This window comes from Bombus affinis, chromosome 4 (genome assembly GCF_024516045.1).
Source record: "Bombus affinis isolate iyBomAffi1 chromosome 4, iyBomAffi1.2, whole genome shotgun sequence".
Taxonomy (NCBI): Eukaryota; Metazoa; Arthropoda; class Insecta; order Hymenoptera; family Apidae; genus Bombus; species Bombus affinis.
This window is the reverse complement of record NC_066347.1, coordinates 253296-277274: the sequence shown is the minus strand read 5'-3', so window position 1 is coordinate 277274 and position 23979 is coordinate 253296. Positions and strand designations below refer to the sequence as shown.

At 29.4% G+C, this 23979-nt stretch overlaps 1 protein-coding gene and 1 long non-coding RNA gene across 3 annotated transcripts in view; both read left to right on the top strand.

Moving 5' to 3' along the window:
• LOC126915223 (serine-rich adhesin for platelets) overlaps positions 1–23979 on the top strand; it is a 133164-nt gene that overhangs the window by 38998 nt on the left and 70187 nt on the right. For both annotated transcript variants that reach the window (XM_050719682.1, XM_050719684.1), the window contains exons 3-7: positions 59–648; positions 13478–13571; positions 13677–14017; positions 14674–14889; positions 22289–22328. In XM_050719682.1, the coding sequence (XP_050575639.1) occupies positions 59–648; positions 13478–13571; positions 13677–14017; positions 14674–14889; positions 22289–22328 (1281 nt within the window). The remainder of the gene's footprint in view (positions 1–58; positions 649–13477; positions 13572–13676; positions 14018–14673; positions 14890–22288; positions 22329–23979) is intronic.
• Positions 14896–20231, top strand: LOC126915236 (uncharacterized). Its single transcript, XR_007710076.1, has 2 exons — positions 14896–17767; positions 18699–20231. It is a non-coding gene; the product is annotated as an uncharacterized LOC126915236 (long non-coding RNA).

Genomic DNA, 23979 nt, shown 5'->3' with positions numbered 1-23979 from the left:
TGGCATCGATAATTCTTCATAGTATGTCGTTGCTAACATACGTTTTCTTGTGTTTCAGTGAAAAACTTGGAAGCGTCGACCACGGAAAACGCTAGTGAAAGTAAGAAAGATGTCGCGAAAACGGAAGAGTCGGACGAAAAGAACGATAGTGACTCCTCGAAAGCTTCTAGCCCGTCTACTTCAGAGAAATCCAGCTCTGAGAGAATCGATCAAAAGTCGAATCCTATCCCCAGTATATCCGAACCGAATACCCAAACTACCATCTCTTCGGTGACAACGACGACAACAACTTCGACAACTACCTCGACGATCACATCGACGACGACTGCTACGACAACTACCTCGTCATCTAGGTTTACGACGTCGACGGTTACTTCACCGACGTCCACCACGAAGCCTCCTCTAAGAAGAAGACATACCACTGGCCCCGGGATGACCTTCCCAGCCACGGATCCGCCGACCTATTCGACCAGTATGACTTTCTCGAGGACCAGTCCTCTCCCTAGTCCTCACCTCGATAAAAGGTTCTTCGACAGCAGTTTGATAGAAATGAAGAGTCAGGCGAGTAGTTCTAGCACTCTTGATTATGATTCGACGGAGGAAGTCTGGGTTCGCAGGGTAGATTTCGTTCAGGAGAGAAAGCGAAAGGTAAGTGAAATTGTTTCTTCCGAGTTATTTATTTAATTTTTTGTGGAAATTCAATCGCATCTTTTCAAGAAATGAGCCTTTGTCTGATCGTGTGGCTTGTCAATGATGGTATTAGTATCACGGTAGAAAATATTAGGGGAGTAAAGGAAAGGTATGCTAAGGCTTATTGTTAGATGTTCTAGGTATCTACATATTACATACATTATTTATGAGAGGTACACTTTTTATCTATGAGGAAGGTCGTCTTAGGGATAACTAGATTAGATAGAAGATTGAACAAGAGAAACGATATGCTGATGCTAGTGACAGCAACACCGTAACTTACTCACTTTATTAATGGATAATAGAAATGTAATTGGAAAAATATTATTATAAAAAATAATTTTTTGGTTTATTTGTAATCATTGTTCCTTTTGTTTTTAGTGCTAATTAGCAAACTAGGTATAGGTAATTGTGAGTCAATTTTGAATTATCTGAACTGTTTATTCATATAGTTTGATAAAATTTGATAGCCATTAGATAAAATCAATAAGTTTCTATTTCCTATGCAATTTTTTTTCTACACTTTTGCAAATATCTAAATGTATCCTAAAAATTTTTTACGAAGACATCAGTTTGATAAAGTTAATCCTTAGTTTTAAGGCAATTTTAAGACAATGGTTATGAAATTTCGAAGAGATTTCAATAAAATTAAACGATTAAAAAATATTAACTTTTAAGCATTCTGGTAACTATTATTTGTACCAGAAATTGTTTCTGGTTATTACTAACCAAAAAATATTCTCATCGCCGAAAATGATGATCTGAATGATGGTTATTTATAAACAAAATGATTTCGATCATTTATAATTGTTATTCTTGAGCAAAATCATTTAAATTATGATTTTCATGCAATAACTTTTTAAATTTTTAATCATAACTGTTGGAAAACGTAACTGTTGTTTTTAATTTATAACTGCACTTAGTGTAAGTTAATTAGGTTGTATTTTATATTAATATAGATTTTATTTTTTTACAAACATTCATATTAATATGTATATTTATATATATGCGAAAATGGATGGTGACTGAAGAATCGCGGAAATTGAAGATATAGTTTCAAATTACGACATGATTGTTCGTTTATTTTTTTAAATAATGAGTATGAAATATCCTTTTATACATAAAAATAGTTGGTCACAAGGTTGTTTACGAGTCGATGATACTTTTCATCTAAATTCCTTGCATTTAGGCAGGAAATTATCAGCAGCGATAATAGTGTTCGTTTCCGGTTAGAACGGAGAAAGAACGTTGCTTATTTTGTGAAGGTCTGCTGTTTTGTTGCTTCTTATATCTTTTAAAAGAAAAAAATTGCATGAAGATAAAGTAAATGCGATGAAAATAGTTCATTGTTAACTATTTAAATTGTCGTTCACGACTATACTTATGTGTGTAGTGTGCATCATAGTAAGGCGTGGTGGATTGATTCCTTACTTCACGGGTGATTTCACAAAATGATTTGTATTTTAGTTTATTTATTTATTTTCCATAGTCCTTCCCTCTGGGTTAGAACGGTCTTTCAGTTACATTTCCCTGTGATCAAACGATTTGTATTTATATAGTAATTCTTTTCTCCTTTTCAAGTATTGGAAATAATCTTCAAGTAACTATTAATTGTTAATTATTGCTTCGTTAGATGCTTGGTATAAAAGGAATTCGAAAAGAATGTTGTTCGAGACGAAATTTTATTTTATTTTACTATTATTACATATAATCGTATTTATTGATGTCGATATATGATACAATGAAATTTATTAGTAACTTTGCTTTATAAATCAATTTTATGTACGTTACGTATGTTTTTTTTACCAATATTATTATGTTTTAAAGTAATTTTCTAGTATGTTCTGCGCTAAAATACTGCAGATTTTTATTTATTTATGGGAAATTTAAAAGTGCAAATGCGCAAAAAATGCACGTAATATGCAAAGTAGCTGAAATGAGGAACTTGTTACGGTATCTAGTAGCGAAAATAAATTTCTACTTAGATTTGATTTCTTTCGTTCTGGTAGTAATGCATATTGAATAATATTGGCAGAAACTGTCTTTAAGGAAGTAATATGTATAGTTGCACGAATTTATTTCAATATCGAAATCCTAAGGATACAAATTCTTGGTAGCAGGTCTTTTTTGAGATACAATTCATTACCAGTAAGAGGTCTATAGATATGACAGAATTAGTTTCCCAGCTTTGCCAATTTTTTAATATCTATTTATTTTTAAGAATTTCAAGTAAAACATGCGAATCATGTAAAACAGTTTCCGTAAAATAACAAGTGTAACGAACGGTCCTGAACATAAGCAGTTATTGCGTGGTTGTGTGTAAGAAAGGTGTAATAAATTGGCCTCAAGAAACTTGCAGGGCCTTACCTTCTTCTTCTGTAAAGGGTAGATTATCTTGGTCACTAAGTGTCAGGGCAACGAACACAGATCTTCGTAACAAAGTCTTTTCTTATTTTTAAAACAACAAAGGATATCCATAGAACATGAAATAATTGCAGAAAATTTTTGTTATAATTAACAAATTTTAAGGTTCAATAAATGAAATTATCTCAATTTTTATATTGATTTCAGATATTTCTTTGATTAATATTTCGCCTTAACAAAATGTGCATGTTTTAGTTATTAGTTTTTGATGTGAATTTATTTTTTATTTAATATTATGATATAAAATTAGAAAAATGTATTAGTTTAAATTACAAAATATAAATAAAACATTTGATGTCAAGAGTCAAGATCGACATATGTGTATACATACATACGTAAGTAGGTATGTACTTATGCCACTGATCAAAAGTATACACATATTTACAATTAGTTATTTTTGATAAGATATAATTTAATTACAGAATCATAAGTAATGAACCGTGTGTTGATAAACAGTCAGTATATTCTGTATTATAAGAATATTTCCTTATTAAAACACGGTAAAATTGATTTTAAAGAACTAATAAATATGAAAGTTTGTAACGAGGGATTCTGGGAAAAATGTCTATCTAGTTTTTGAGATATAAATCATATAAAAAGATTTGTGTAAAGTCACGAAAAGACTATTGTTATCATCTGCTTGAACACTAAAAAAATTAAGGATTTAAACACTTTAAATGAAAGTCAAATAAGAATTAGATATATCGATGAATCGTATATATGTAGTATATGTATGTAATATTTAATCTTAGTATAATGCCGGGCAATTTCTAAACAGATAATTAAGGTCTGTTACTTGAAAATTCTGTAAGAATATGATAAATATTACTTTATATATTTATTGACCAATATATTTTACCAACATTCATACACCGTATGTGGAAATTTGACTAAAGACTAAACAGTATTTAGCATATTTGAAATATTTAAAAACATATTTAAAATACTAGCATATTTAATTTAAAAACACTGATTATAGTAGATAAGTTAAAAAAAGGAAATATCTTACTTTCGATGATACGATAATGCTAATGATAATAATAATCATTAATCTCCGCATGAGATCTGAGATCAATTTATAACATTTATCTACATAATATTAAAAATTGCATAAAATCTCAGGTGGAAATGTGTGTAAAGGTGTTCGAGGTTTGTATTTCTAAATTTGCGATATCGTTCGATCCAGATTTCGATATGTGACTTTAATGTTTCAATTCAATGTTTCGTGGGTGAGGTTAGGAGACAGGGGAGCGTAGGTACAAGGCTTCCTTTAAGCTTTATCGATTCGGTTGAAAGACGAATTACAATGCGTTGAGGGCTATTATGACTATGACGGATACATCGACACGTAAGGTCTTCTTTGCGAGTGCTTCCCGTACATGGATTGCTAGCTGAATTAGCAATGCATAGAGATTAGGTTAGTAAATAAATCGTACGAAAGACGATTTGTAATGAAGATAAGACAATACATGCGATAGTATCGATCAGTAATGCTAATTAGATAATGTTCGAAAGGAAGTTCGATCTAGAATGTTCACAATTTTAAACACGTTCTTAAGCTTCGCATCGTCCGATTTGCTAAAAACGACCAACGAAATCAAGCGAAGTAAACGTGCTTTATTTGTTTGCGATATTTTACTCTTTGTTGCGTAACATGGCCGTCTGACGACTCATAAGCCCGTTTTAGAATACAAAGAATTTTACACGTGCTTCGTGTTCGCTATAGGCATCCGAACTGAGTAATTGCATACTCTGTGCGGCTAATCTATTTTAGTCGTGACATTTTCATGTTGCATTCTTTCATAGAATTGTTTCGTTGTTATCTCCAACAATGATGAGAGTTATTTAATGTGTCTTATATTTTTCCTTGAATTAGAGAAAAGCTTGATGCATGTATGTACATCTTTATCGTCGAACGCACTTCTCGACGCAGTGCAGTTCTTAATGTTATTTGCATTAGTTGATAGATGGCGATGCAATACGTCGAAGCTCAACTGCCATCTTTATGAACTTATATACGTACCTACATATTCGGACTGAAAACCGTAAACATACATTATATTATATCATATCATATTATATTATATTATATTATATTATATTATATTATATTATATTATATTATGCATGATGACAACTAATTGAGATTTCGAAACGCATGTCGTCGCGCTTAAATGATTATATGTTACAAATAGTTTCTACCTTTATTCTATATATACGTTTAAATAAGGAATATATATAAATATATACAATACAATAAGAAATATGTTACAGTATGAACGTAAGCATACAAACAAGAATTATAAGTATAGAAACGACGACTGGAATATTTACAATAATCTCTTACTTATGACGTTTTACACGTTTAGTCTGTTTATCCTTATGAAGGAACTGAAGGAACACGAAGGGGGCAATACGGATAAAATGATAATATTAAATTCAGCTTTTAATAAAATGAGTTATATTATAAATTTCGTGAATCACGAAAGTATTAACAATAATGCGTAAAGTCTAACGCACAAAAATTGTTCCGCTTAAAAACTGTCAGTGACCTTGAAAAACAGAAAAAGAAAAATGATGAGCGGAAAAGCGTAAGTCATCATATTTGTTGTTCTACATCAATCAACTTTGTTTTGACACAATAAAAGCAATAATTAATATATTAAGCAATCCGAATTAGACGAAACTTTTTGTATTATACTATTAGTATTGCAAGTATTGTATTAGCGTTGTATCTGCAGCGTGCAAATTGCAACACTTTATTATATTTTTTATATTATTAGCGCCAAATCGAGCTATCTTAAGAGAACCATATAAGTTCGAAGCACTAAGTCGTGTAATACGGTTATCTTCTAAAACGTAAAGGTAGTAAAAGTAAAGGCGAGAATATACTCAGCAAGCATAATTAGTTAATTATCGCTTAGATGAACAAATTTTGCCTGATATTTTTCCCGGTGGCAAGAACTAGTATTTTCTTATCCAGCACTACACAGAACGCCGTATTTAATGTAGCAGGACATTAGAAATTTTAGGAATGGATGTCAATAGCGTCGTAATTCAGTAAAATTACACGAAATAGGCATAAATTAGTAATACATCTGTTGCCGAGATACACGGCTTTAAATTTCGGTTAAACGTTTTTCAAGCTTTGGAATGACTGGCCTGGATGGGTATATACGAGGTATTATCTTATTAATCACAATTTATTCGCGATAAGAGAACATTACCGCAATTCTCCAGGGAAAATTATTATCGATATGATTTCTTGACGAAACGAAAAGATATCAGGTAGGCGATAGTGAATCCCTGTGGCTTGTGCCACCCACGAGTGCTGGTACTGTCAGTCAGTGGCGAAATCTCAATAGATACACGACCTCCGCGTCATGAATATTTGAAAACTTTGGTGGTGCGCTGTTTTTTTTCGTCGTTCGTGAAAATGTCAGCTGTGTCGTTGAGTGTCGGAAGAATTCGGAAATATTCTTTGGTGCCATATTTAGATCGATGTCCAGAATTTCATGGAACTTATAAGGTAATCGGACTATATCGAAACAATCAACATATCCTCAATTTCGAAATTGTTAATACATTATACGTACATTTGAATTATCAATCTGTCGGGCATTGTACTAATTTCTTTATTTAGAAATCCAGTATCTTTCTATGTGTAGTTTCAGTTCTGTGTTAAAAAATATGTTATATCGTATTTATACTTAAGATCTAACTAAGATTGATCTGCCTTTGCGAAATTTTAATTTTCCAATTACGGATCTTTCTGATTAAGGGACGAACCGGTTAACAAATTAAAAAATACAATTTTAATTCTACCGCGGACCTCAAATTTTTGTACAATATCATTCTCATTTCTACGAGTAAAAAAATTTGCTATGTTTTAAGAGAATCTGATTAAATATTATTCTGAACTAAATTAAAACGAGAAATCACGCATATTGACTAAATGACTATTCTTCCATGTCTTCTACTAATCTAAGAAATTTTTCATATTTTTTTACAAAAAGTACGGTTGCTTTGTAAATTCCTAGAGGATGTAGCAGGGTTACTGATCGTTAAAAGGAATATTCTTAATTTTTTATGTGCTGACTATGTGAATTATTGAAAAATACCATTCGTAATTGAAATATAAATTGTAGTAGCAAATGTATTTCTATTTGAATAACTTGTTGCCGCACTTTTAGTTTAATTTGATATCGATAGAAAACAATTCTATACTAATTGGAAATGTTAATACTGTTTAACACTGTTCAATTACCAAATTGTTGATTGATTCTTGCGTTAATGTTTGTAGTTCGCCACATGTTATGAATTTAACATATCCTAAATTTATATATTTTCAATTTAGATTATACAATCATTTCAATGAATAGTATTATACATGTAACATGGATATGCACAGTATCTATTAGCATTATCATTTCATCTCAAGTAAAGTATTATTCTTTAATGTTTCAATTTTTATCCATTATTATACGTTGCAAATATACACGTATGTATGTATATAACATAGAATTTCATTTCTAAAGTAAAATACTCTGGAATAATTAGATCAATGGCAAACAGAGTGAGTTCTATACTAAGAATTATATTAGATAATTTACTATTATATAAATAACAAATTTGTCATTAACAAATAAATCGATCCATTTTTCAAAGAATATTTTATATATAAGTTTCAACTATTTTTAATATATACAACATCTATATATTTTCAAATATACTGTGTATACATGTGTATATATCAAATATATATTCGTGTTCTTTTAATTTATACAGAACGTGGTTTATGCACTTTGCTCAATATTATTTTCGGATCTTATTTTCCTTTGGCTGTCTTTATGATGTTTATAATTATTATATTTCTTAAAATACTCAAAGTTTGAGTAGGTTTGAAGCGATCTTAAAATTAAAAAAGTGACAATTTTAGTGGGATATTCATTTATTAATTTATCTACAAATTATATCAATATGAATACACGTATGTCTTCTGTCGAATAGGACATTTTGTAATCTTATCGATTTAAGCTTTAATGATTAGCTATTGACAATTTGTATTTGACTTGACAGAATTACAATAGAATTTTTTCATCGCATAAATAATGTACTCCTTCGAAGTACAACAAAATTCAAATAAATCCGTCAATATACATTTAAATATATTTTAATATCTAAAATATAGATACTACAAATATTTTATTATTAATATTGTAGTGTTTAAAAAACATATTCAATGTAAAAATTGAATACTTCGAGAAAGAAGTAAAAGTAGAAATAGAAGTGGAAGTAGAAGATGTTTTAAAGAATTCATTACCAATAAACGCCATAAAAAGAATGGATAATCTTTTTGAGAAAGAGCTCTAAAGGTTAGGGTTAGTAGTAAGAGATGAAAAAATCATCGAATTTAGAAAGAAAATACTTTAATTTAAATTACTAGTATTTTAAATTAGTTACAGTTTTTCTAGATTTCGCTATGATTTTTCCAAATTCAATATGTACAAATATATTTTATATTTACGAAATCTATTTTTTACGATCCAATCTATTTAATTGCTATCCGATACATTTCTGGAAAATTTTTAAACTGACCAACGGATTCTTTGTTTTTCCAAAGAGTATTATGTTTATTGTCGCTGGCACTCATTTTCGTTTTCTATAAAAAATGCCTCTCTCTCCTCTAGATATCGAACGATCTTATTACAAGCGTCCAGTCCTCGACGTTAGTTATTTATTTTCTTGTAAATATTTTAGTTTATCATAAAATCAACCTTGATTTTTGTGTTTTTCAATAAAAACATAAGCCAAATTTATCTCATAATATTTCTAACGTTAAGAAAGAAATTAATGTTTCTGAAAACTGTAAAAGAAATACTCGAACAATATGCGAAAGATAATTGGGGAAGAGTGAAAGAACTAGTCCCATCTACTGCGGTTAAATTTTTGTCTTAATCTTAATACCATTCTTATTTTGATGTACATATAAAAATACTTTTAACATATAAAAAGATATTTATGCTAAAAATCCTTCTATATCATTCTCGAAATTTAAGAAATTAGTAACGATAAATAAACTCTAAAACGGCTGAAAGCATGCAGCTGGGTTAACAATCTTTCTTTGAAAATTTAAATCGAAATATTTTGCTACATAATATAAAGAATATGATATTCACGTGGCATCGAGATGTTCAATTTTCCTTATTGTTTTCTGCCCTCTGCCAATTTTAAACTAGATTTATTTCTGGTTTCATAACATTCGTTACGCACCATGTATACATATATAGAGTTCAGTGGTATTATATCAGACGTCAGGCCAGTGCAACGTTAATTCAAAATGCCAGTCGAGCTCGGAACACTGAACGAAACGATTCGCGATTTTAGGGATATATAATATTTTTGTTCGGTCAGCGAAACTAGTGAAATCCGAATGGATATACATACAAATTGCACGAGAAACTACGTGATATTTCATACGCGAAATATGTTTTATTCTTATTGTTTTCGCATTTTTTAAGTTTCTTTTGTTTTGTTCCAATAGAATTCTGCATTTAGATCGATTTTATTTCTAAACTATTTTGCACGTCATTTTGGTGGTACTTTTGCTAAATACTCTATCGTCCTTTTTTTTCCTGGTCTAAATGTTTTCTACGATCGTTAGATTTTCGTAATTATGGCTTATTTATCGAGATTGTTACACTAGATTTCTTGTCTATCATCACGAGATAATAGTCACGTGAATTGTTTGTCAAACAGTGGAAAATGTGATTGCATGTAGTAGAGTTTCCTGTTATCAGTTCTCATAGGCAATCTTACGCTATCCAGACAATTTTTACTTTTTTTTTTTTTTAAAAAGCAAGTGCTATTAAATGGCAATCCACGTATCCATAGATACGTACTTTTGTTAAGGACGTATAATATTACAACTATTTATATACTCTTCCTTTTTAAAAATAAAATTTAATAATACTTTTTACATAGTCCTGAGAAATTAGAGTACCAAGATTCGTATCAACGTTATATTGTCATCTGTGTTGATCAATTTCATATTCCATCCTAGATTCGTATAATGGTGGATCGATATTATAGATACTTATTATTATTTTAAATATATAGAAAACAATATTTAATAAGATATTTGATTATATAATATACATGATTAATATGAAATTATAGTTTGCACACTTATATTTATACGAAGAAACGAAAATTATTTAAATGCTGTGTGATACAGAAATGAAAGGATTGAAACAGAAATAAAATCTTTTAACGCGGATCGTACGAAGATAGGATTAAAATTTATGTCCACGAGCATGAATACAATCGGCCGATGACAACGATCGATCGAATTTCTATGGTTTCTTTATGTCTGCGCTGCTCTACGAATCATTACGGTATTATTCCATTCACTGTGAACCGTTGGAAACAACAGATATATTATATATACATATGTATATAAAAATTCTGTTCACTATAGATGTGATGATTCGATGAAAAATGTGCGAGAAACGTATCCATGGTGCAGGAAAATAATATATTTGATTAAACTTGTATTATATTATACAAGTTTATATTTCACACACATGTATACACATACGCGCGCGCGCGCGCCTCATAATATGTATGATCCCCAAAATTGTTGTTTTACGAACACTTCAAGAAGCTACTGAGAGCTTGCTTAGTGATCTGGTGCCAGATTGTGCGAAAAGGGTACGAAACAGAATTAATTTGCATAATAATGATATACAATGAATCCTTGAAGACCATCATGAATGAAATTGTACAAATTGTGAATTTTCTTTTAATATTATTATTCCTATAACGTTATTTACATAATACTTAAATATTAAGTTGTAAAGTATGTTCTACATTTTTCACTTCATATTGAATAACTATGAGGCATTTAAGTGCGTTTATTGGAGTTTATTGATACTAAAAATATATATTGCTGTGAAAATTCACTCATGACAGAATAATAGCTAGAAAAATTTATCGAATGTCCAGCTGGACAAATTGTGAAGTACAAATTAAATAATAAGAAGAAAAGAAGACGGAATAAATATGATTTCCTTTGATGATAGTTTTTAAGGGTTAATTATATACGAAATAGAAAATCAATAAATGTACGATATAAAGGTATGAAATTGCATATTTTCTTTTGATTCATTTTTACATTAAACAATAAACGAACGTTATCCGTTCGAACGACATATGTATATCGATATGTTAATAAATAAAAATATAAGATACACGCACACAATGAAGTAGCGCATGAAAATAATCAATGATCATAGATACGAAAGTGGAATCGTGGATTAATTAAGATTAAAGTATATAGTGTATTTCTTATGTTATTGACAATCGATAATTGATAGCGTATTATGTAATGTATCTTACAGAAGAATAATAATTTCTAATAAATGAAAATAAATATTAAAGTAAATATATATAAATATTTTGAATTATGGTCTAAAGCAATTTTGGAGATGCAGATAGGAAATTAAATCGAAATTAGTCCAAGTATAAATTTAATATTTAATATTTAATTTCTTAATAATCTTAATGTATTATAAAAAATTGTTAAATCGATTCCGATTTTTACTAATAAATAGATTATATAAGACATTTTTATAATATATAGAACCGGCAAGGATAAAGAAGTTACTTTTTGTTACAAATGTTTCCATGAACAGGTGTAAGACTGGTAAGACAGGTGTAAGGTGTAAGACATATTTACTTTGAAAAGGTTGTTTGGATAAAGGATAATAAATTGTCAATAATACATGTTCAATTTTTGTTACTTTCAACGAAACGTGAATACTTCTTTCCACATTGAAATTGATAAAAAACCGTTTTTTAACAATTAAATTATAAAAAAATACATATACCTCGTGGGATTAAACAAATTTTCTATTGTTTTGCTGTTATTATTTAAATTATTACAATTTGATTGTAACGTTAAAACCTCAAAGTTCACTTTTTCATTTGAATTTACATACTAGCAGATATGTACATTTGGCAATGTATCTATCTTTCTATGCCAAAATAGTATTATTCGATAAAAGAAAGCAAAGAAATACATACAAATCGAATATATACTCGTCTAACACATAGAGTGTTTGTAACCGTTATAATATAGAACTAAGTTGTAATTAAATGATTCTTTTATTTTTTAATTTTATCACTGGCAGAGCTCGTCATAACACAAAATATTGTCATTTCTTCGTGACGAGTATACTCGTCAAAAATAGCTAACTGGTTAATAATGACATCTATCTTTTCGTTCTGTTTCATTTATGTTCGTTTTCCATTATTCAACGCAATAAACATAAACGTACATAGAAATAGTAAGATTAGTCAAATTGAGGCAGAGTTTAACGTAAACATGCCAATGTATTAAATAAATATTTCACCATGTATTCATTGTTGAATATAACTTGAAAACGACAAAAATTAGCAACGATTAACAAAGATTAACAACATGGATGAAAAATCGAACGTGTTCACTGTTGTTTATGATAAGGCAATTTACGCTCACATTTTCAAAGATATCACGAAACATATCTATTCCGAGAAAGACATGTGAGCGTGTCAAAATTTCCTCTTGCAAGATACTTTGCAAGAAAGTCATCAAAGATAATCTAGCTAAATATAAAACATTATATCAACTAGTTCTTGATTATACAACAGTATCTAATCGTCTTATTGTGTCGTTTTATATCTGTGGACAATAAAACCTCATTGCAACTTTATTTCCATTCATCTTACAACCAATTAATCTTTCTATTAACCGATAAATTCTCCCCTGTGAAGTGTAACGCTGTGTATTTGCTCTCTGCAACCTAAAATAGTAAAGCACAACAACAGTCGAAATGGAAATAAAAGTCAATTCCAGAAACTGGAATGAAAATAGTAAAATATTTTAATAAAAGTATGTGATTGAAATTCCAACATATTAAACATTCTCTCAAAGAATTAAAATTAACAATATCGGTTTTTTGAAGCTTAAAAATAACCCACATTAAAATAACAATGAATTTTAATAATTGGAATTAAAATGACTATATTTTATTTCAACAAAATTATTATATTTCAATAATCGAGATGGTAACGTATAAAATCATTGAAATTGTATGTCGAACGCTTTAAAGTAGTCAAAATTGATAGTATTTATTCTCTGAACTTTAAGGTAGTAAAGTACGATTATCGAAATTAAAGTAGTAGCGAATTTTAATAATCGAGAATTTAATAAAAACGTAAAAGTAATTGAAATTACTCGATATTGCAATATTGAACATTGTTTATAATATATCTATGTACGTATGTACATATATAATGACTGTTATACTGATTTTTACAGGAACTTGGATCGCAACCATTGCCAACAATCGTAACAGAAGATGCAGATACGGCGGGTCATGCCTCTCACGATCAAGGTCATAGGCCACGCGCAGGTGAGATTGTATTTTATCGTGTAATTCTATATGTTGGTTAAGTTACTTAGCTGGTTTGTCTTTGATGTTATTTACATGTCGAATATGTTTTTTCAATCATGATAGGAACGTGGGGTTCACATTCGAGAACGATCAGGAAGCCGACCTCGGGAAGCGCTCCTGGTTCTGGAAAGTCGACTCCTCTTCCGCAACAGGCGGAACCTTCGAGTTCGTCAAGTTCAAGCAAAGGTGGCAAAAAAGCTTCTGGCACGCGATCCGGCTCCACCAGCCGCAGTAATAGCCGTAGTAATAGCGCGGAACGCAGAAGAAGCGGTGGTGGCACTGTCGATGACACGGCTAGCCCTACTAAAAAACCAGCGCTATTTGATGCGTTTAGGCCGAGAAGTAAATCTGATGCTAGCAAAAGAAAGCCCAGTATTATAGCGAATATGAAGAGTGCCGTGCAGGTACAATGATAGTTCTAATACTCCTTGATCAACATCGATTAGCTGTTTCCTATCACCAATTTGGAATTGGGAAATGCACATGATTTTCTATGTTATCGTGTTTTGTTATTGATTAAATGTATAATACTTATTATTAGAGGATGTAGTTAAAGTAGAGTGTATAGACTTGCAAGTACAGTGCTATGCGAAAGTTTTTACATGAGATACATTTTTTATAATTACAATATTATATAGTTCTATGACACTGTTCATGTATGACACTGTATGATGTTTTCTTCTGCTCGATATTAGTTGAACTTCTTCTAGATATCTTTTTTGAAAAATAAAGTGAAAAGTCGATCTGGTTAGAAATTTGTGCACACCACTATATGTTTATTGCAGATTATTTTATTCTGTAATTTACATGTAGATTATACGATTGGAAAGTATTGCAGCTTTCATGATTCAACTGTATTATAATGAAAGCTTTTCACAAGAAAGAAAAGAAAACGATTAAAGAAAATAACAGATTCACATAGAAAATATAGAGAGTACATAGTTAATTAGAACAGCCAATTGATTTTAAATAAATGATGAATTTACATATATTTATATTGAAACAATCAAGAAGAAGGTTACAGTATTACATTAATTGAATACTACTGGATATTTTGCAGCATTCATTGCATAGAGGCTCACATGGGAGTTCGTCAACAGACGTACGTACGGATAAGGATCATCACAAAGACAGTAAGGATCATAAGGAAGGTAAAGAACCTATGGGACGTCCTCGAGCAGGTTCAGAAAGTAGCAGAAATCCTGTTAGCAAAGTTATGGATCTCATTAGGCATAGGAGTCACAGTGCTCTTAGTGCTGAAGATAAACGAAAAGCGGTGAGCAATTTAATTTTATGTTACATTTTGTATCTTTTCCAAAGTTAAAACGTTATAAGAATATATGTATATTGGCTTCAGCTTGCAATGATGATTACTATGTGTATATAATTACCGATCTAGAATTTAAAATAGATGTATACTTTAGCATTATAATATTAACGATTTGTAATTATTAAATGCTCGAGTCGATATGTTTGTAGATAAAATCCTTTATGATACACGCATATGTATATGCAATACACACGTAAATATGATTACATAATTAATGCGAATAAATTAATATACAACGTCCGAGTCAACAAATATAATCATCATTTATTTTACATTCTTTTAATAAGGAATATCAAATACAATTTACATACATCTAGTATTTCAATTGGTAGACAAAATGATCGTTTAACTTTCATACAGTATTTTTGTTTTACTATGCAATCTTATTTATTTTAAACTTTCCTCAGGTTATGGATTTTAAATTATTAATTAAATACACCATTATGAAAAGCTTCACGAACTTTGAATAAGAGAAGTAAAAAGTTTGGATAATCTTCTTTGGTTATATTCAGGTCATTCCTTGAGTTCTACACTGTATAAGTAAAGAACTCAAAATTGCATCATGCATCTTATTTCAGTGTTTCTGTTCTCGACAGAGCATGACTTTTTGCAACAAATAACCACTGCTGGTACGCCCTAACAATAGTATCTTAGGGAACAAAAGGATGATCTTTGAAAGCAGAGAACACGTGTGTTGACGTCGACGATTCATCTTTTCTTTGCACAATTCACCTTACTATAATGCTAAAAAATGGTGTTTTTTTCTTACTATTATGCTAATCTCAATCATGTTGTTTTATTGCTTACTTTATGTAATTTTTCCTTATTATATGAAAAATGTTATTTAGAAGAATTTGATTTTATTAAAGCTAAATATTTATTATTTATTTTTATGTTCCAATGAGAATCTAAAAGTTTTGTATCTATAAAACAAAAGGAACTATCGGTTTAGCAACGGTCGTTCTTGTAATGAAGTCGTAAACAGCATCTGTTCAAACATTGAAGTCACTAACTCGTGTTTCGTCACTGATTATTTTAATGAGTTTCAGTGTGAGGATTTTTGTGTTTTTGTTTCGGTTTTAGATCCTGTAGATTCCTGAAACTCCTATATGCATTTCTAAAATTAACGTTAATCTTTGAATCGGAACTAAAAAACTTATTTCTTTTCTTGGAATAAACCTGCTAATACGTTTTGCGTATTAAGTTAAACAAATAGTTGTATGTTCACTGATTACGTTTCCCAATTACATACATTAATTTAAATGAATATTCTCTGTATACGCAATATGACCCTGAAATAAATTATCTTTTTTAGATAATTTTCAATGAAATTCTCTTTCGCGTTTCAACGTTCTTGGTCGTATGTTGTATCATCGCATGTCACATGACTCGTTAGCGTTGAAACCAGTTTCGTTTCTGTTACCGATCACAATATCGTAGTAAATTTCTTCGCTTCGCTGAGAAACTTATTTCTGATTTTTACGATTTAGTTTATTTTACGCAAACAGCTACATGCGTAAACTTTGAAGTAAGTGCGAAAATTTAATTAATATATTTCACCTCAAATTTAATTGAATAGAAAGACATATTCTTTTCCGAACTTTACAATAAACAAAATTATTGCCATTAATTAATTTTACGTTGAATTTAATTTATTAAAAATTGGTTTCCCGTGAATTTTGCAGTAAACGATTAATATGCTTTATATTACGTTTAATTTACTAGAACGTTATATTTATCGAATTTACTTTTACCGATTTCCCGTAAGAACTAAACTTAATTTGTTTCAATCAAGATTATTAGCGAGAATTTATTTCGCTTGAAAACCGTATTAGCTAAAAAAAAAGGAAGAAGAGTAGACGGAATAATTTTTAATTAAAATGAAAATAATTTCATTCAATTTATTTGAATGAAAATAATTACCGCTAGCTCATTATATTCCATTAAAAGAGCTACGTTATCTTAATAAATAGAGGACACAAAATATAGATCACACGATTTTCTGATATTTGATTTCCTACTACAACTATTCGAGAAAACTATTCCAATCGCGAATTATTTATTAAAACAATTTACATATAAAATATCCATCCTATATCTAATATCAATTCGTAATGTACTGTGTAAAATGAAAGTTCCTTATTTATGCCATGCTATCTCTTACATCGAAGTCGATATTTGTGTTAATTTTAATTTCTCATTAGCTACGATTCAGTTCAATATGCAGTGTTTAAGTCTTTGGGCAGGTGGTATAAATACATACATGACATGTGTACAGACAGAAGAGTCTATGACGTGGAGATTTCGGTGGGAGTTATGCGTGTATACATCTATGTAGGTTTGTGCATATGTAAGCAACTTAAGCGTGTGGATGTGTGTGTATGAGCATAGAGAGCGGGGAAAAAGACGGATTCAAAGGCGCTGTTTTTCACTCAGTGAGCTACGGAACCTGCAACGTTGACGGTGCTAGGAAAACGTGCACATATTTTCGATTTGAATCACGCGTTTCTATTTCTAACCGATCCATTTCCAATCTTATGGAAGATTTACGGTGTGTTGTTCTGGTGAAATTTCGATCGTGATCAAACTTCTTTAACCGTGATCACGTCCGTTTTCACGCGTTACACAGCCACAGTTTGTTGTTCCAATTAGAGTTTTATCTTGTACCAGTTTTTCTTTTAAGTTGATTTATTAGGAGGAGAATCCTCTAGTGATGAAAATTATTCTTAATTTTAGATTTCTGATTGTAAAGTAACAGAAAATTGAAAATTTGTCTCGAGTAACGTGATTCTCGATTATTTATATTTGCTGTCTGGCTTATTTTGTAAGTGATATCTTATCTCATAGTAATCAGTATTTTCATACATATGTACATTGTAGTACTATTATAGTGTGCATATGTGTGTGTGCTGAACTTACTTTTTTTATGGATTAATGAACTATTAAATAAAATAAGAAAATTGTGATTACTAATAAAATTATGAAAGCAGGTTGGAATCACGTCCCAATATTCAGTTATAAAAAATTAGCCTCTTCTTCTAAACAGCGATTCCTCGTCACAGTTCTTTCCCTAAGATCGAAGAATATTTTCCGATCAAAGAAATGTTGCTTCTAGTGATTATTTCAGATCTACAATGACTTTTGATATTCTAAACCTTAAACATTCTGGAATTTTTTTTTTTTTAGAAAATTGCAGTTTGATCGTGTTTATAACTGTATTTTTATATTTATTATTGCAAAATTACAATTCTATGTTATCATTAAAATATTCAAGTCTTTCTAGTAGTAACGTCATAGGTATATATATATATATTCGCTCAACTTATTGAACAAAAAATATCGTATAGTCACAGTCTTCTTAACTGCGACATAAAAGACGCTGAATGGTAACTTACGGTCGTGAAGGATGTCTCGAGTTCATTGACAAAGCTTCTCGCCATTGCATTGTTTAGTTCTTCTAAATTGAAAGCTAGCAGTTTTACGCTACTCTTCTTCGTCCTCTCTTCCTTCACATTTTCGCCAATCTCCGCTTCAAATATAATGCTCCAACAACTTGTGAAAATATCTTTTCTTTTGCCATCTTTAACCATCAAGTTACACGGTACTGAGTATTACATCCTACCATTATCACAGTATCATGTAATTTCACAAACATCGCGTTTAGTCATTTTATTTCATAAATCGCCGAGTTATTAACATTAGTTTAATGTAATCGTAAATTGCTTTACTGTTTTATTATTGATCTTTTTGTTAAGGTGAATTCAATGGCAAGCGCGAAATATTTAAACGTTGAATTTTTTAATCTGTCGGGTGAGTCACCCCTTTAACCAAAACCTCTTACGTACAATTATGAAATTAAAAATTAATAAAAATACATGAATTACAATTAGGATAGTTCTAATTTTTAATCCTTCCAAAGGATATTATTATTTCATTGATTTAATTAATAGAAATGGAACGTAGTTGCAATAGTAATGGAAATGGAAGAGAGAGATTTCGAATAACTAATTAACTTGTCTTTCCCGATTAACAGATTAAAATCCCCCCCATTAAATTATAGCGGTAAAACAAAAGTTCAAATTTATTTCAGAAGCAAGTGGTCTGTAATTAAGGATTGTTAGCGATTTTAGAATTTTTGCGAATCGTTTATGCCCAGACGATAGACATATCGTGAAATATGTACACTGCATTGATATATGGAGTATATAGCATGATAGGAATATTTTCATTGTATCTTTATTATACCTGTCACGTCTAAATTGGATATTTAGCCAATTTCTGGAAATATTTGGAGCTTCTTTGCTTGATAACCTAGATCGATAGTCTTCAAATTTAAAGTGAACTGTGCGTATCTTCTTCTTTTTTTTTCTCCTCAGATGTCCTATAAAAGCGATAACCTGTGTAAATGATGACGATTCTTCCGTTAAAACGAGACGGCGCGATCATTTGCATAACGTTAAAATATTCGATCGGATGATCGTCGATGTATTTATGATTTTCTTACTTTATTATGTTTCTTACATTGGTAATTTGTAATCGGAACGTTATTTACTTGTTAAAAAAAATAGTTAATTACAGACTATTTTGCTATCAAGTATGGAAACTTATAATTGTTACAAATAGAGAACTTATCGTTAGCCAGATTGAAGTAGATACAAAAAATATCGATGATTGCGAAACTTGTGGAAATAATTGATTAGATATAAGAAAGAGTTTCATATGAAAAATATTGAGATTTGTTTTACTTGATAACTTGCTTGGCTATTTCTTCTAATTTTAGAAGATTAATAGATGCTACAGGAATAATACAGACACATACAAAAAGATGGAATATACTCTCCATATTTGATACTCGCTTTGTTACTATATAGTATCTGCATCAGATATTTATTGGTTCTCATATTATCAGCTTTCTGTTCATGATATTAAATGAGTTAAAATGAGTATTATGTCTTTACGACGGCACTGTGTCGTTAATAATGTAAAAAAATAATGCGAGTTATTTTGTTCATAAAGTATTAAAAACAACATTAATTCTTACAATTGTTAAAGAATTAATATTGGTTTTCCATGTATGTATATGCATGGAATAAAAGATCGGAGTCAGGTTCACGTATAAATTATCAGTAATTTGATTCCAGAAAATGTAAATTTGTCCAGCAGAATAAATTATTTATGATCAACAAGACCGAGTTGTCACGTATCATAAACGATCGACTTTATACGTATAAAATAAAAATAGTTAGAGGAACTGTTATTTAAAACATAAAAATGCCATGGTCGTTAAGGTGCGACTTCAAAAATTGATCAGCCTTAGATGTATTTGAATACATTCAACTATGATAATAATAGAGTGAGAAATTCACGTATTATAACGACAGTTGTGTTTTAAACCTATTGCGCGTGTTGTAACGTTTGATTATCTATTTTCTAAAAAGTAGAAGTAAAAATCTATTTTCTAAAAATTGAAAAGTTCAGAGCAGAATTTTTAAACAATCTTACGAACTACAGTTTTGTAGTATTATAACAATTGAGTGATATACTTATAACAGTAATATTTAAAAACAGCAAATTCACAATATTAATAGTAGCTACATATATATTTTGATCATAATGTAATAATATATCTATAATAGCTTCAATTTTCGGTAACTTCTATTATAGAATACTTACTATATCTTTTTACTATAAAATATTATATATGGTTTTACGATAATAAATATTTATATACATTGAATTTAGTTCGATCTAATTTGGATAAATATAATACTACGTTATAGTTAATTCTCATCTATTGTCTCATGGAACATTTTGAACGTGTAAATATTTTCATAAAATGTGTTTTGATAAAAACGCGTCACCTGAGAATTTACGATGCAAATGTAAAGCTATTGCATTTTAACGTTTAGTTGTTATCATATTCATTATACGGTATTCTTTGTGATATCGTAAAGAACAAGCCTTTTCGTAACTTCGTTATCTATAATGAATTGATTTTATTAGCGAAAAGATTGAAATAAGATTTGAAAAATACGTAGTCATTTTTATTACACTTAATTATTCATAGATGGAATGTTCCTCTATTTCCGGTTGACAGAAAGCATTACTAGTACAATTTTACTATAAACGATACCGTTCAGGAGACCTATTATTGTTCACCGTTGAATTATCAATTCATCGAAATCGATAGTTAGATATCAGTATCCTCTACATCCTTTTTGTGTTTTTTGGTAGATCACTTGTATGCCTTATTATTATGCCTTCTATACCTTATTTTCTCTTTTTTATATTTTCATTTTGCCTCTTTATAATGCAGGTTTGAAATAATAATTTTAATTGAGAAATTAATTGACAAAATTAATCTATACGATTTCCTTTACATCTATAAGAATACAGTGAACAAACTTCATATTGTCAGATTTGAAATTATGTGATTGTATATGTGATACTGTGTTAGTGCGTAATAAGTTGAAAGTGCAATATGTCGTCGTATTTTCGATGGATAAAAGGTGGAAAAAAGGATGATTATTTAGAAGGAAAACCAAGAAGTCGTTCCTTAGATTCGAAGAGTCTCGAAGCATCAGGGATACGGTTGATTCTCCAAAATGTACTTAAAATTTATTATTTTATTACATAATATATTTTTTAAGATATAAAATGTCAATGATTTTAATGGTTTGTAATAATCGTCATTGCAATGAATATTTAATATATCTCATAAAGTTAGTTTACACTATACGGCGCGGAGCGTCACGTAACGGCAATGTAACGTAACGATTGAGGATGGATAGTGTGAACGGTCTTATTTAAAACGTATGTTGCAATGTTCTCATGCTGGTGTCGCCCCGGTAGCGATACGTGACAGTCCGTGCTGTATAATGTTAAAATTGATCTTTGTACAAACGAACAGTACAGGAACAATGCGTTTAAATCACATTTTCTATTTTGTACCGAGGAGCAATTTAAAAATTTAGTACGTCGTCAATTTATCAAGTTCTTTTATTTTGTTTTTTAAAATTTTATCAAATTTTTTTTCAGTTTTTCTAAAATTAGAAATATTAATTAACACACTGTAATGTTTCAGTACGGAAATATATTAGTATATTTGCTATATGTTTATATATGTTTGCTTTACAAATTATATCTTTAACTTCTAGAAAATTAACAGGCTTTTCCTATTTTGTATTTTATATTAAAACATTTCTTTGTAGTCATAATGTTATTAAAATCAAAAATCATCGAGAATGTATTTATGTAACTTTTCTGCGATCTTCAAACATATTAATTACTTCTATCCTGTTTCAATAATCAATCCGTTTAAAACAATCGTTTGTTGCTGTTACAGAGAACTGCAGCCCAACATCAGTCTCAAACAGCCTCACAAAGTAAGTATAAATATATTTTATATTTAATTAAATTTGGAATCGTGTGTCTGATTATTAGTTCCCACAGCATAAACATTTAAGTAATAACGACCATACATACACGTCGAAATAACTGAGATATGTATATGATGATGTCTGACTGATGATATCTGACTGATGCTGTCTGATTGATAGTGTCTGAAAAACAAAATTACATGTACTTTACTTACTTTTTATACTGTCATGACATGTTGTGACATATTATATATAATCAATTAAATAAAAATCAGTACGTCTATTAAAAATAAATACATATACACATATAGATATCTATATTTATATACGTATATAACGTTCTTAATTAAAAAGATGAAAGTTTTAAAAAATATAAAATATTTTTAAGGAATATTTAGATTACATTAAGAACATATTATATACCTCTTCTATAATAATCGCATCACAACTATGAGATAATGTTACATAAATGTATATGACAGTTTCTCAATATTTAGATACTGTACACGTACATACGCTATTGCTCAGAAATATTCGGGTACGTGATTATTTAGAGAATATAATTCAACTGCAAAGTCAGAAATGAAAAGAAATCAATGATAATTCTATTATTTGCTGTTATTACAGTTTTTTTGCTATATCGTATGGTATTATGACATAATAACATTGCTTTTCAAAACCTAATATGTAATAATGAAATTTTCTTCTATAAGGTCTCAACATTCCGGAATAATTTCATTATTTAAAAAGTTCTGAATCTTCAGATTGTTTAGTTTTCAAATTATTAAGGTGGAAGTAGTTCTTCTAAATGATTGAATATCGTGATTGAATTATGATTAATAAATTACAAAATTTAACTTAATTATAAGAGGGACTTTCTGGTATACTACATATTATTATTAATAATACATATATATATGTATTATTAATAATTTTAATTATTTAATTATGAATAATATATATTATATATAATTAATATTAATTATTAGTAATATATATTATTAATGATAGTATACCAAAATATAATAGTATAAATTAAATAACATATAATATAATCCTGTTAATTTTGTATATGAAGTATTGTTATTAATACTGTCCATTTTGATTCTCCCAACGTAAGTTTTGTGCTTCAATCATTGGTAATTCTAATATTAGTTCATATGTATTAATAATATATATTACTAATATGCTTCGATGCAAATCGATCAAAGTATCCGGATGATTATGAGTGGTATTGTATCTTGTTTACAATGGCTTACGTCACGAAAGTGTTTGAACATTTGTAGAAACAAAAGCTTTTTATTGATATATGTACATATTATGTTATACGAAGTTTGGAAACGTTTTGACATTTCACTAGCATTATGATGAGACCCGACTATCGTAATTATATTGATAAAGTTTGAAATACATTTGGATATATTCATATAGGGATCTATAGGGAAGTTAGGGATCAGGAAAGTATATAGGCAATCGATTATCCATTATATTAATAAGATTCAGTGTAACCATTTTTAACACCTATAATATGTTTATAACGGTTATTCATGCAATAAATATCCTATAAATTTTATGTGTTATACTATTATGTATATATACATCTTTAGATAGGTTTCAAAACCAATATACTCGCGACAGCTGTAGCTCGTTACAACAT